A 13,702-nucleotide genomic window follows, 5' to 3' on the forward strand; every position below is an offset into this window, starting at 1 on the left:
TGGGTCCATTCTTGGTCGGATTCTTCTGTTACGGTGCGTGAATGAGGACCCAAAAGCGAACTAACTTAAACAGAGCTTCTTTAATAACCAAACATAGGTAGGCTCAGATAGACCGGCAGATTCCGACAGGACAGGACAAGGTTACAGCAAACATGACGATAGTCTGGCTCAGGCATGAAACACAACAAACAAGAATCCGACAAGGACAGGAACAGAAACAGAGAGAGATATAGGGACCTAATCAGAGGGAAAAAGGGAACAGGTGGGAAACGGGGTGAATGGGTAGTTAGAGGAGACAAGGAACAGCTGGGGGAAAGCGGGGGAGAAAAGGTAACCTAACAACGACCAGCAGAGGGAGACAGGGTGAAGGGAAAGGACAGAGACAAGACACAACATGACAGTACATGACAGTATAAGGCCATAAGCGACCAAGAAAATGCTCATCCAGTAGCGTCACTCCTAGTGGCTGGGGACTATAATGTAGGCAAATTTAAATTTAAATTTAAGTCTTACCTAATTTCTACCAGCATGTCATATGTGCAACCAGAGGGAAAAAAACTCTCGAACATCTTTACTCCACACACAGAGACCCATACAACGTTTTCCCTCGCCCTCCATTTGGAAAATCTGACCATAATAATATCCTCCTGACTCCTGCTTATAAGCCAAAACTAAAGTAGGATGTACCAGTAACTCGCACTATACGGAAGTGGGCAGATGACTTGCCTAGTTAAATAAAACATTTAAATGACGCGGATGCTACACTTCAGGACTGTTTTGCTAGCACAGACTGGAATATGTTCAGGGATTCAATTTAAATAAAGGTTAAATATATTTTGTTTAAATCATCCAATGGCATTGAGGAGTATACCACCTCAGTCACCGGCTTCATCAATAAGTGCATCAACGACGTCGTCCCCACAGTGACCGTACGTACATTCCCTAACCAGAAGCCATGGATTACAGGCAACATTTGCACTGAGCTAAAGGCTAGAGCTGACGCTTTCAAGGAGCGGGACACTAACCTGGCCACTTATAAGAAATCCCTCTATGCCCTCAGACAAACCATCAAACAGGCAAAGGGTCAATATAGGACTAAGACTGAATCCTACTACACTGGCTCTGACACTCGTCGGATGTGGCAGGGCTTGAAAAATATTACGGACTCCAAAGGGAAATCCAGCCGCAAGCTGCCCAGTGACGTGAGCCTACCAGACGGGCGAAATGCCTTTTATGCTCGCTTCGAGGCAAGCAACACTGAAGCATGCATGAGAGCACCAGCTGTTCCGGATGACTGTGTGATCACGCTCTCTATAGCCGATGTGAGCAAGACCTTTAAACAGGTCAATATTCACAAAGCTTCGGGGGCCAGACGGATTACCAAGACATGTACTCAAAGCATGCTTGGACCAACTGGCAATGCAGCAATGCAGAGTTAAGATAAAGATAAAAACATACCTATATATAGAAATAGTGACACAAGGAATAAATACACAGTGAATAACAATAATGAGTAAAAGTAACATGGTTATATACAGGGAGTACCAGTACCGAGTCGATGTGTAGCGGTACGAGGTAATTGAGGTAGCTATGTACATATAGGTAGGGGTAAAGTGCCTAGGCAACGGGATAGATAAGACTGTAGCAGCAGTGTATGTGGTGAGTGTGAATGGGTGTGTGGCGTCAGTATGCATGTGTGCTGTGCTGTGTGTGTGTTGGTTTGTCAGTATAAGTACGTTTTGTGTGTGGGTAGAGTCTAGTGTGTGTGTGTGTGTGTGCATAGTCAGTGCAAGATTTAGTGCAAAAAAGTATGTGTTTGTCTTCCGGGGAGAATGGGATATGCAACAACAAAAAAATTGCATTTGCTCAGATAGTAAATGGACCAATAAAGTAATCCTCATCTTAAATATATCTATTTTTAGAGAATAACTAGTATGAATAAAAGTTTAATGAAAACAACAACAACATAACAGCCTCCAATATATAGACACTGGTGTTCTAACATAACTAGCCGGCTACCACCCGGTTACTCAACCCTGCACCTTGTACATAGACAAAGACTCACTGGTAACTTTAATAATGGAACGCTAGTCACTTGAATAATGTTGACATACTGTTTTACTCGTTTCATATCTATATACTGTGCTCTACTGTATTTTAGTCAATGCCACTCCGACATTGCTCGTCCTAATATCTATATATTTTTGAATTCCGTTCTTTTACTTTTAGATTTGTGTGAATTGTTGGATACTGCTGCACTGTTGGAGCGAGGAACACAAGCATTTCGCTGCACACGCAATAACATATGCTAAATATGTGCATGTGACCAATAACATTTGATTTGAGTTAAGCTTTGACAAACGCAGTAACTGTCATTAGCCTATCAATAGCTAAATCTATTTTTTCATGAATAATGACGTCTGATAAATAAATAACCATTATGTTTAGTCTATAATCTTTCAGTGACCCACTATTTATTGTGTATGTTAAAAAAATGTAATAAAAAAAAATGCTTACATAATTTTTAAAAATCATCTTGATCAAGGCGGTGTTAGCTACTTTGGACGAATATAGACCCTTTGCATTATACGCCTCGGCTCTAGAAAAAAGGAACTTTATATCTTAGTTATAAGTTATAAGTATCCATGTCATAATCTTCAAGAAACGGACCTTTCCATACATCATTAATGTTCACTTACACAACCTCCTGTCCGTTACAAAACAAACCACATAACACAAGGGGGGAAAAAACACAACACACCAATGGGGGCGCTCCCTTGAAGTCACGTGCCATCACCAAACGCAGCGCATTCACCTAGGTCACAGTAAAATTAGGTTGACGGTTTATTTATTTACTATGCGTTGATTAATTTGAAGCCCCATATGCATTTAGAATTTCTCTCCAATCGCGTGTATCCTAATTCGGGAGGTTATACAAACTTTCAGTGTAGCAGGTTGCATTAAAAAAGCAACCAGTGATTGGACGAAGTCAATTCTCGGTCTGTCTTTATCGACCAATTCATTCATTTTTTTTTGTTACACAGATGTTATAGACTTCGCTGATATGGATGTTCGTTTGGAAAACCACTTAGATTATTTTATCCACGACAATACTGCTGCTGCGTGGTTGAGTCCAGAAATGCTGTCAGTTGCACGGGAAGCCTTCGGTGCTGGGGACTTCAACCTCCTTGCTGAGATCTACAGCTCCCAGTTGGCGGACCTCCGACACCCGGACCGGAGCCTCTGCCTCCTGAAAGCGGACGCGCTCAGCCGGGCAGGGCGGGTAGCGGACGCTCTGGAATCATACTGGACCGCCGCCAACTTGGACAGGTTACGACCAAATGAACTAGGGTCTTTCGTTGACTGTATTGCGCACACTTTACGCGTAAAAGAATGCCTAAAAGAATGCACAGACTCAGATGGGGTTTCCGAGGATGAGCATTCGTTGGACCTGTTCTCATGTCGGCTTTGCAAGTGCTTGTTAATCGAGCCAACAACTTTGGAATGCGGCCATACATTCTGCAAACCATGCATTGAGGATGACGGTGTCAAAGAATGTGAATTATGTCGTTACAAACTGAACGAAACAAGTAGACAATTAAAACCAATCTGTTTTAAAGTGAATGTAGTACTCGGAGGCCTGTTGGGTAAATGGTTTTGCGCAGAGAGTGAAGCAAGACGATGCTGGCTTGAAGGGGATAGAATGCGGAACGAACGTGGCTTTATCAACGCTCTTGAAAAATACAACAACGCTCTTGAAAAAGGTAGAGCAAAATAAAAAACTATTTAATTAAAGGGAAAATCCGCAGTTGAGACTAAGCGTATTCAGCGACATTTTTAGTAAAAAGCTGAGGGATGGGGTTGAAGAAATGTAACCACTCCAATTCATAGAACTAACAGTGCAGTTAAACAAGCTTACATTTTGGATTCTGATAGATAACGGTTGAAAAAAGGTCATGAGCCATTTTAAGTTATATTCTAAGAATCAATGGGTGCATAACATAAATGTTAAGTCCAAAAATGAATGTAGCAACTGAAGATTGTCCCTTTAACATTGCATCATCATTCTATTCTCATGATCTTTCTGTGCACATTGAAATAAAAGCCTGTAAGCAACGTCAGTGAAAAGCATAGGTTTGTAATAGGTTATGTCAACCCGTAAGGTCATAGCCATGTTATTGACATCACTGATTGAAGGGGAACAGCCCCAGTCTGCAGGTATAATCCTATCACTGCCACCAGTGTAGCGATTGGGTGAGGGGAAACAGTGGTTATGGGATAAGTGCATTACCACATGTGCCATGTTCATAACACAAACTATACCAGATAGAGGTTGGGATATATTAGCATCACACCATGATGACAAGTTCCGCTAAGGCATGAGTTGTGTAAGTAAAGTCATGCACTTTTGTCATAATAGCACAGCCAGAAGAATCATGGGCTGACCTGGTTTGTAGAGAAATGCCTGTGGAGTTTGAGGGAACTCTAGTCTGGGGATCAGAGTAGGCAGAAGGTAGCTTCTACTTTATTATTTCATGCATAGGTAGCAATGGTAGGCTTTCCAAATAAGTCAGGCGTTGCATAGACAAATGCATTGTGGTGTTAGACACAGGCAGACATTTTTGTCTTGACCCACACACAGCATTGAATGACAGGGCGTCTGGAAGTGACACTCCTTCTCTAATCTCTACCCATCAGTAATGTAGACCTCAGCGCGCAAGGTAATAGGATAGAGGTATGCCACGTTCTGAGGGCAGGAATGGTGGAACAGCTTCAACTCATGACCTAGCCCAGAACTAGTTCCATATGACCTGGATCTTCTGAAATAATATTCTGCTCTACATACAGCTTGTCATCATTTGCGTAACTGTTTATAGGTTGAATATGTAGGTAACACATAACCCTTTGACAATCCCCTTGAAAGGGTAATGAATACAGGTAAAGCTGTCAAGTAATGACATATCAATGACAAACTAATAATTAACTGTCTTCAAACCCATACAGCCTGGTTTTATACTGGTTTTAAGGTACTGAACACGAGCAATGGAGGGTGCTGGAGATATGTGAATAACTTAAGCTGAATCGGACTCTTAACTAATGTTTGTATCATGTTCTCTCCTCGCAGCCCCTTCTATGTGTAGGCTGCTGAGCCGACGGGCAGAGCTGCATATGGAGATGAGCAACTTCAGACAGGCCCTACAGGATGGAGACGCCATGTGTCGACTGATGCCCCTCTCTCCCAAGGTAAGGAAACACTCAACTGTTTCCTGACATTAACACATTTACCCACATGTTTTTGTGTAAGTTAACCTCAAGATGCTGTGGTACTTGGGTTTTGTGTTCTCAGGCTCACTACGTGAAGGCCCTGGCTCTGAACAAAGCCGGTTATAATGAAGAGGCTCTGCAAGAATACCTCTACTGTCTGGCTCTGAAGCCAGACTGGACCTCAGTCAAGCTGGAAACGCAAAAGTTAAGCGACTCCACTGTGTTTCTATAGCATTGAAGTTGTATTAAATTGTATTAGTTAGTTCACCAAACCAGTTACACAACTACTTGTGTGCCCGATTGACTGCGATAACGGCCAGTCACTGTCTTATGTCTCTTTCCCCCTGTAGATGCTGAGTGAGATGTTCTCTGTGTTCAAGACGGACGGTCTCCCCACGTCATCACCCCACCCCCACCAAACAGGCCCCGCTCCCTACCTCAAACCAGCCTCCCTTCTCCTCGGCTCTCTCCATTCCACCCCTCGTAGATGGAGCCAAACCCCTATTGGCCGTAGAGACAGTTTGTCTGACACTGGGGCAGAGACCAAGTCCTCATGTGAGGACTCCAAGACCCTAGCTTCTGTTGTGGCTGCCTTACCTCTCCCCCCTGGCCTAAAGAGGAAGTTCTCAGACGAGCCCCAAGGCTCTGCACCCTCCAACAAGCTCCCCAGAAAAGGTACCCAATCCAACCCCTCCCATTCCAATTGGCAATTATTTATCGTTGCCAAAAAGTAGAATTTTAAAGTAATACTACTGAACAAAAATCTTGCAAAGTATCTTAGTGTTGCGTGAATGCAATCATTATAAACGTATAGAAACCTCAGCAATAATATAATGTAAATGTATTTGTTTGAGTCTTGTGTTCAGATGAGTCAAGCTCATCCCAGATGCCTGCTGCTTGTTGCAGTGAGAGGAGAGAGGTGCCCCCTCAGCTCCTGGATAGCTCTGACATGGACTGCTCTGTTTGTATGAGGTAAGTCAAACACACACACACACCCTGTCTGTAGGTCTAGTTTTCCCTACGTAGTTATTAAAACCATCCCTCCCCCATGCGTTTTTTCCAGGCTGTTCTACGAGCCAGTCACCACCCCCTGTGGACACACCTTCTGCATGAAGTGTCTTGAGCGCTGTCTGGACCACAACCCCAACTGCCCCCTGTGTAAAGAGAACATTACAGAGGTAAATAGTCACCACACAGACCAGTCTTCACTACTATTGGAAATGAATACCTATTACTGAAAGACAACATGAGTTAAGAAAGTAGTTATGACCCAAATTTCCCTTGTTATCTAATTGAACCTGTTGTAATTTCAGTACCTGGCCACTAGAGGGTACCATAAGACCCTGCTGATGGAGGAGGTGCTGCAGCGCTACCTGTCTGAGGAGCTGGCTGAGAGGAGCAAGGTGCACCAGGAAGAAATGGCAGAGCTGTCAAAGTGAGTCAGGCCTCATCACATTTCAGCCCCTAACCCCTTCTCAAAACAAAATGTCTGACAATGTTTTAGAATCCATCATTATGATACAATCTTATTTGGGCAGAATATCATATTTAGTGGTTTAACCCACGTTTTATTCTCTCTGCAGCTTGACCCAGGAAGTGCCCATCTTCATCTGCACCATGGCATTTCCCACAATCCCCTGCCCCCTGCAAGTCTTCGAGCCGTGTTATAGGCTGATGATCCGACGCTCTATGGAGACGGGAACCAAGCAGTTTGGAATGTGCATCGCTGACGACATCAAAGGGTGAGTGGAGGTTTTACACCTGTGCCCACACAGCCATAAAACAAACACTTTGACACTAGTTTAACCAAAAGGGTAGTAAACCTATGTTTGCGACTCAATTCAAGATCATGTTAGCCAACTGAACTAAAGCCTACCCTATACACTTTATCTGAGTGCTAACAGGTTTCTGGTATAGTTACTCATCCACACAGGTGTAGCTCTGTGAACTACCTCCACTACACTAGCCTAACCCCCACACTTTCACTCCAACAGATTAATGTGAGCAAATGGCTAATACAGATGTAGGATCTTAATTTGATCACTCTTTTGTTGCAGAGAATATCCCTGCACAGCGGGAAATGCAAACTTGTAGTGTATTTGGAGTTTTAAAAAGGCTTCTAAAGTTTGTAAATTTGACTTGATTTGCCCTAACGAAAAACTTTATCAACCCCTACAAAAATGTCCATGAATTATAATCCACATAATAATTCCCATTTCCAGTTGCTGCAGAATAATTTTTCTGCTGTGGCAAACTGGCTCAAAATTAGATCCTACATTTGTATACCCTGCGTTTCCCTGACCACAGCTTCGCAGACTACGGCTGCATGTTGGAGGTGAAAGACGTGAAGTTCCAACCAGACGGGCGCTTGGTGGTCGACACGGTCGGAGTGTCCCGCTTCAGAGTGCTGAGCCACGGCCACCGTGACGGCTACAACACAGCCAAGATAAAGTACCTGGAGGACCAGAAGGTGGAGGGAGAGGAGCTGGCGGAGCTGCAGAAGCTGCATGACTGTGTGTACGAGCAGGCCAGCACCTGGTTCACCTCCCTCAAAGACAACATGAAGAACCAGATCGTCAGCCACTTTGGACAGCTGCCTGAAAAAGACTGTGACATACAGGTAGGAAACAGTCAGCAGATGGATACAGTAGAACTAGGATTCTGAGTTTTTCCTGGTTTCATTGCCTGGTCAGGAATAACTCTGACCCTATAGATCCACCCAGCTAAATCTGAATCCCAGTATCTGTTAATCTAAGAATTCACCTTTATAAAATCTGATTAAACTAATAAACAGTGGCATCTTGGCAGTAGACACTGTTGATTGTAGTATGGAATAATTATCTGTGTCCCATCTTCTCTAACCCTACCACACTCTGCCTCTGTGTTCTCAGGGGAGTGTCAGTGGTCCTGCATGGTGTTGGTGGCTGCTGGCTGTACTGCCCCTGGAGAAGAGAGCCCAGCTAAGCATCCTGGCCATGACCACCCTCCGAGAGCGCCTCAGCACCACCCGCCGGGTGCTCAGCCTCGTCACACGCAAACACCCGCCACCACGGCGACCATCTTCATCAGCAGCAGCATCATCACTGTAGTGGCCCCCCTGGAGGGGATCAGTTTAGAATCATCTGGGCCCAGTTAGATAACTTTTGACAATCTGGATGTCGCCTATCAGCTAGGATTAAATGCATATAAATATAATGAATAGAACAGGAGTCCCCGTTGAAGTCAGTTATTTTTCTGTTCTATTAAATATATTTCTATGCATTTAAACCTATCCGATAGACTAAATCCAGATAGAACATTTTTGGAAAACTGGGCCCTGGAGAAGAAGGGAGAAACTAAATTTTCCTCAGAAGCTCTAGCCTCAAATAGTTCTAACAGTGGGAATGATTTACCAGTGTTGTTCATGATCTCAGGAATGGGTTTCTACTTGAGTCTTACAAAAAGGATCGATGGACTAGCCCTACCCAACCAAAACACATAAATGAGTGTCATGTTTGCACACATATCTTTGGGTCAATTCCATTATGTCCAGGTTTGTCATGTTTATGTGTGGTACATTAGGTTAATCTTGTTTTATTGTTGACCTGTGTACAAATGAGGCCTTAAATTATTTTTGCAATATGTTTTTTTTCTACTATTTGTCATGTGAAAACAATTTTCATGTACAGAAATTTAGCATTTTTCTATGGGACATAATTAAGATTAATGCACACCATCCCTTACTGGAATAATATGTTCTACTGTATATGGGTAGTTATGGCACGAGGGAACGCTTGATGCAAGCAAGAGAAATTGTAGCACAACAGACATTGTAGTAGCACCAAAGATTCACAGGGTGGCAGTCCCTTAAGGGAATGTTCATCTTTGGATGCTGTACAGCAGGGGTGTCAAACTCATTCTACAGAGGGCCAAGTGACTGCAGATTTTAATTTTTTTCCCTTTCAATTAAGACCTACACAACCAGGTGAGGGGAGCTCCTTCGTTATTAGTGACCTTAATTCATCAATCAAGTACAAGGGTGGAGCGAAAAGCTGCAGACATTCGGCACTCTGGAATGAGTTTGATGTGCTGTACTTTACAGTAACAATGAGGCCAAGTGGTGTTTCTTTCCACTGTTCTGAGGCATGCATAGACACTCGCCTTCATAGTTATCTACATGAGTCTATTCCAAAATCACACAGTGGGTCTCTTTCCCCCCCCACAAACAGAGGTTGCCAAGAGTCCTGGGCAAAGGTACAAAATATGCCATTTTGCAAATTGTAAGGACGGGTGTACTGTGTGGTCACCACATTAAAAGCTTCTGTGACACTTAAAGTATCTCACTCACGCAGTCAGATCTAGGAGATGCAGTCAGGTGAGTCATTTGGGATACTATGAAGTCAGAACCGGAAACGACACATATTTGTAGACAATGAGTCACCTCTGTGCTTTGTCATCACCATGTTGGAATGATCTGGAGTCTCCCCCAATTGATTCATTAGCCAAACCCTCTCGATAAACACACGCCTTCATTCTCCCAGACCAGTGGAGGCTGCTGAGGGGAGGACAGCTCATAATAATGGCTGGAATTGCTTCAAACCATGTGTTTGAGGTATTTGATACCGTTCCAGCCATTACCACGAGCTCGTCCTCCCCAGTTAAGGTGCCACCAATCTGTGTCCCAGACACATTTGCAGAAATTGCTCACTACATTTTTGGTAACAAGAATGTGAAATTGGCATTTTATTGCTTTCAATTAATCTTAACTTTTACCTTTTTAAATGTATGATTTTGTTAAATTGGGCCCAACATGTTTATTATTAAAACCATTCCACATTTACCATAAACTTCATCCTCAACAGTCAATTGTCTCCTCAATTTGAGTGTGTTGGCCACGCATACTAATTGGCCAAACCTGATCTTAATTGGTTTGTGTCTTGAAAGGGGGTCTGTTTGAACAGTGTGAAAATAATGCTTTGTGCAGAAGTAGACATTCCATATGCAATGCGGGAAAGGTTTTTGTTGTTTTAATAACTCTTCAGCGTGGTCTCTTGAACCATCTTGTTTTATAGCCTAATAAATATTTATTGAATTCTGACCATTTTTATCTGTCCAGTTATTATTTTAACTCCTTAATGTGCATGGGGTAAGGCCGGCTCCTTCATAAGGAACATTGTTGCTAGCCATTTTGTATAGAATGCACACAGATCACATGATCTATAGTAGGACAGAACAGGCTCCATATGTGAGTTACCACAAAAAAATAAATGTGTGAGTTACCACGCTGATGTTAGGAAGCAGGGGGCAACCATATAAAGTTGCCTGAATATGAGGCTAACATCAGGGGTACTTTGGCCAGATGCCCACTGACGGAGACAGGATCAGCTGCATACATATCAGTAATGACGAAAAAGGGAAGTGAGCAAAAAGGAAGCAGGTAGGGGAAATATCACCCTGAAGTTCTGCTTTAGCATGAGGGGTCGAGACTCACCCAATACAGTACACCGTCAGCAGTGTGTACATGTCCTATTAACTAAATATAGACAATTATTTATTATGGGGGACAGCACATGGCGCCCAAGCGACAATGTATGGACGACTCTCATTGAAGGTAACCTAATGCGGTAGTACATAGCAAATAATGACGTTTCAGTGCACATTCCGCTCAACCTCGTTCGATTGTTCCCTTGCCACACCCATGATTACGAATATTGACACCGATGGCTCAAGTGCGCATGTCCATGATTCTGTGCGATAGAGGCCTGCCTCGCCTTTTCTCTCGCACCTATTCTTTACAGACATCCTTCGTTTCACATTAAAAAAAAAGTTATTCTTATTTTTTGAGGGGCCGTTGACTAGATGAGACAGAGAAGAAGATAAATAGTTTTGTATCTCTATTTCTTGACTGAATAATCACCCACTCCCCGGTTATTGCATCAAGGCCCCTGCCCCTCCTCTGATTCCGACCGGCTTCCTGTGTTTGTGCGGTTCTCACTAGCCAGGGAGTGAGGAGGAGCAGAACTGGGAGTTGAGCGAGTGAAGGGCCGAGCTGCCACCTCAACATGGAGTAGCCTAGTGTCCTCGACAACAGTAGCGGACCACAAAGAGGAATACTCGAGGGGTTATTTTTCTACAAGGAGGCACCGCAAATGATACCACGTCAAAGATTCCACAACGCGAAGGAAAGATCGGTTTATATTTAAAAGATGGCGAACGACTCTCCGGCTAAAAGTCTGGTCGAAATAGACCTGGCTTCATTGCGGGTGAGTGGTGGACAAGGGCAGTGTCTTTTATTTAAAGATTAGGCTACCCCCAGATGTAATCTATTCCACTACAGTGAGTTAACGTTATATAACATTTTCGGGGTTACCATTGCTGGGAGGCTTATTTATTTAGTATTCGGATCGAGAGAAAGCTGTCGTGCTGCCTGGATTTCCTTTGTTCGAAATGCATTTGGACGGTTGTGGAGATCAGTGCGCAACAGCTGCGTTAATCTAGGTCCCATTTTTGCAACAATTATTCAAAAGCATTTTCAAAAAGATATTATGGTTGTTTAAAAAAATATATTTTTGTCTCGTTTCAGGATCCAGCAGGGATTTTTGAATTGGTGGAAGTGGTCGGAAATGGCACCTATGGACAAGTATACAAGGTTTGTTCCTCTATCATATATATGTATATATATTTAATTCATCGGTGGCCTAATCTTCGATAATTATTTCTGACACTAGGTAGCTAACGTGACATTGATGCAGTTTTGGCATTGAACATCGAAGTGATCCAGATTTCATGCCTGTGTGATGGATTAGATTCATGTCAAGATGTCTCATCAGGATGTTTCTGTCATTACACCCCTATAATCCCTGGTTGGATTGGTAAAGATGATGATGCCCCTCTGTGTATTATTGCTTGTAAAAACATATTTGGTGAAATATGCACCACATATGCACCGCACCACACCAATCCATGCACCACTCCATTAGCCCAAGCTCCCCTGTTTCTCATCTTCTACCCGGGCTAGGCCTGTACGCTCAGTTGTTGTTTCTAAATTGGGAAAAAAACGTATCTTATGTTCCATTAATATTATAGATGGGTTTAGAAGTAAATGGCAACTGGGTTTGCAGACCAGTGTTGCTGTGAGTGTTTTTAAAGTGCAGCACATGTCCTACATCACATCCTGCTGCGGAGAGAGGGGGAAAGGGAATCGACTACTGCTGCCTGATGATCCAGACTAGGCCTTGCTTCATAGACAATTTGGTTAAGTAAAATATCATGTGTTACACAGCAGGCCTCTTCCCCTCTCTCAACCATCTGTTTCTTGGTGTCATGTTTCTCTGTGAAAATGATCATGGTGACTGTTTAAAGTGATTGTTGAACTTGACCTTTTTGGAGAATTTAGTGGGTTCCTTCTCTCAGATTTTGAGGATGAGTCTGACCCACCAATGGTGACCTGCCACTCTTCCCTGTACCCTCCTGTCCATTGGAAGACCTGGCCTGTGTTAACCCCTTCTTTCAAACAGTCAGGCTAGCAACACTGTAGCAGAGCAGCTTGAAAACAACTGGAAAGTCTGTTAAGCAGGGTGGTTCACAGGGGCTGTGGTGTCCCTCCTGCCTGTGTCTATTCTCTTAGCTCTAACAGGGTAGTCTGGACTCCTGACTGAGGAGAATCAACAGTGGTAGTCTGGATGTTCAAACGTAAAAGCAGAACCATTCAGCTGATCCAACCCTGTGGAACAGAGGGCTTTAAAGACCAATGCTGTTTTCTTTTGGTCATGTGACCCCGTTTGTAATGGAAAACTTGCTAGCAAACGTCTTCCTTCCATGAACAGATGGCTTCATGGGTCTATGTGGAGAGAATGATTTACTTTTAGGCTTTTGTCACTCACTTTCATTCTCTTTACTGCTCTTTCTAAATTTCACCAAATGTTAGACTACAGAGTTTATTGGAATTGGTGCGTAAAAATGTTTACCTCAAAGGCTCATATAGGCATTAAAATGTTTACATCAAAGGCTCATATTATGAGCTATTAAATGCTATCTTTCGCCATTTATAGTCAGGCAGAGCATGAGCCACTACCACACTGCACGGAATAGAATGGACGTCGGGCAAGAGGGCCCCGGGCTGGCTGTGTATGTGCCTGTTTAGGAACGCAAAATGGAGGACATCCCTTGGTCAAATGATTCCAAGCAAAGCCAACTCGTCTGTGCTGATTTGAAAGATGGAGAACCAGGGGGTTGTAGATTGTTCCTGATTCATACGTCCTCATATGCTATTCTGCAGACAGGTCTACATGCTCTGGTTTACTGTACATTTTCACAACAGACAGTCGAAAAGCCATTGGATGTCAGAGGTTTACTGTATGCCAACCTCTAACCTACATAATTGTCATGCCAAATAAAGGCAGTTTGTTTAAATCAATTATTCCCCTTCCTCTAGTGAGACTGTACTGTGAACTGCACG

The 13,702-nt window shown here is 43.2% G+C and overlaps 2 protein-coding genes across 23 annotated transcripts in view; both read left to right on the forward strand.

Annotated features, from left to right (window-relative positions):
• Positions 1 to 2,840: 2,840 nt before the first annotated feature.
• On the forward strand, positions 2,841 to 10,342 carry LOC110527399 (LON peptidase N-terminal domain and RING finger protein 2). Of its 3 annotated transcripts, none has more exons than XM_090240281.1 (10): positions 2,841 to 3,764; positions 5,126 to 5,244; positions 5,348 to 5,485; positions 5,616 to 5,940; positions 6,120 to 6,237; positions 6,329 to 6,443; positions 6,579 to 6,700; positions 6,849 to 7,007; positions 7,573 to 7,885; positions 8,157 to 10,338. In XM_090240281.1, the coding sequence occupies exons 1-10, from the start codon at positions 3,065 to 3,067 to the stop codon at positions 8,352 to 8,354; spliced, it is 2,307 nt and encodes a 768-aa protein (XP_090096407.1). In that variant the 5' UTR covers positions 2,841 to 3,064; the 3' UTR covers positions 8,355 to 10,338. The 3 variants fall into 3 exon arrangements, with proteins under 3 accessions (XP_090096407.1, XP_090096408.1, XP_021464305.3); XM_090240282.1 differs by having other exon boundaries at positions 6,132 to 6,237; XM_021608630.3 differs by lacking the exons at positions 2,841 to 3,764; positions 5,126 to 5,244 and having other exon boundaries at positions 5,484 to 5,940; positions 8,157 to 10,342.
• Positions 10,343 to 10,645: 303 nt separating this feature from the next.
• Positions 10,646 to 13,702, forward strand: part of LOC110527400 (mitogen-activated protein kinase kinase kinase kinase 4) — a 50,372-nt gene continuing 47,315 nt past the window's right edge. For all 20 annotated transcript variants that reach the window (XM_090240283.1, XM_090240286.1, XM_090240289.1 and 17 more), the window contains exons 1-2: positions 10,646 to 11,507; positions 11,828 to 11,893. In XM_090240283.1, coding sequence (XP_090096409.1) covers positions 11,451 to 11,507; positions 11,828 to 11,893 — 123 coding nt within the window. In that variant the 5' untranslated portion in view covers positions 10,646 to 11,450. The remainder of the gene's footprint in view (positions 11,508 to 11,827; positions 11,894 to 13,702) is intronic.

This window comes from Oncorhynchus mykiss, chromosome 7 (assembly GCF_057628025.1).
Source record: "Oncorhynchus mykiss isolate SJ-2025 chromosome 7, ASM5762802v1, whole genome shotgun sequence".
Taxonomy (NCBI): Eukaryota; Metazoa; Chordata; class Actinopteri; order Salmoniformes; family Salmonidae; genus Oncorhynchus; species Oncorhynchus mykiss.

What these genes read in the sequence shown, in the direction of transcription:
- LOC110527399 (XM_090240281.1), top strand. Translation starts at nt 3,065, where the DNA reads ATGGATGTTCGTTTGGAAAACCACTTAGATTATTTTATCCACGACAAT. An exon ending in CAACAAGCTCCCCAGAAAAG is followed by an intron (nt 5,941 to 6,119) that starts GTACCCAATCCA and finishes TATTTGTTTGAG; the next exon opens with TCTTGTGTTCAGATGAGTCA. An exon ending in GTAAAGAGAACATTACAGAG is followed by an intron (nt 6,444 to 6,578) that starts GTAAATAGTCAC and finishes TTGTAATTTCAG; the next exon opens with TACCTGGCCACTAGAGGGTA.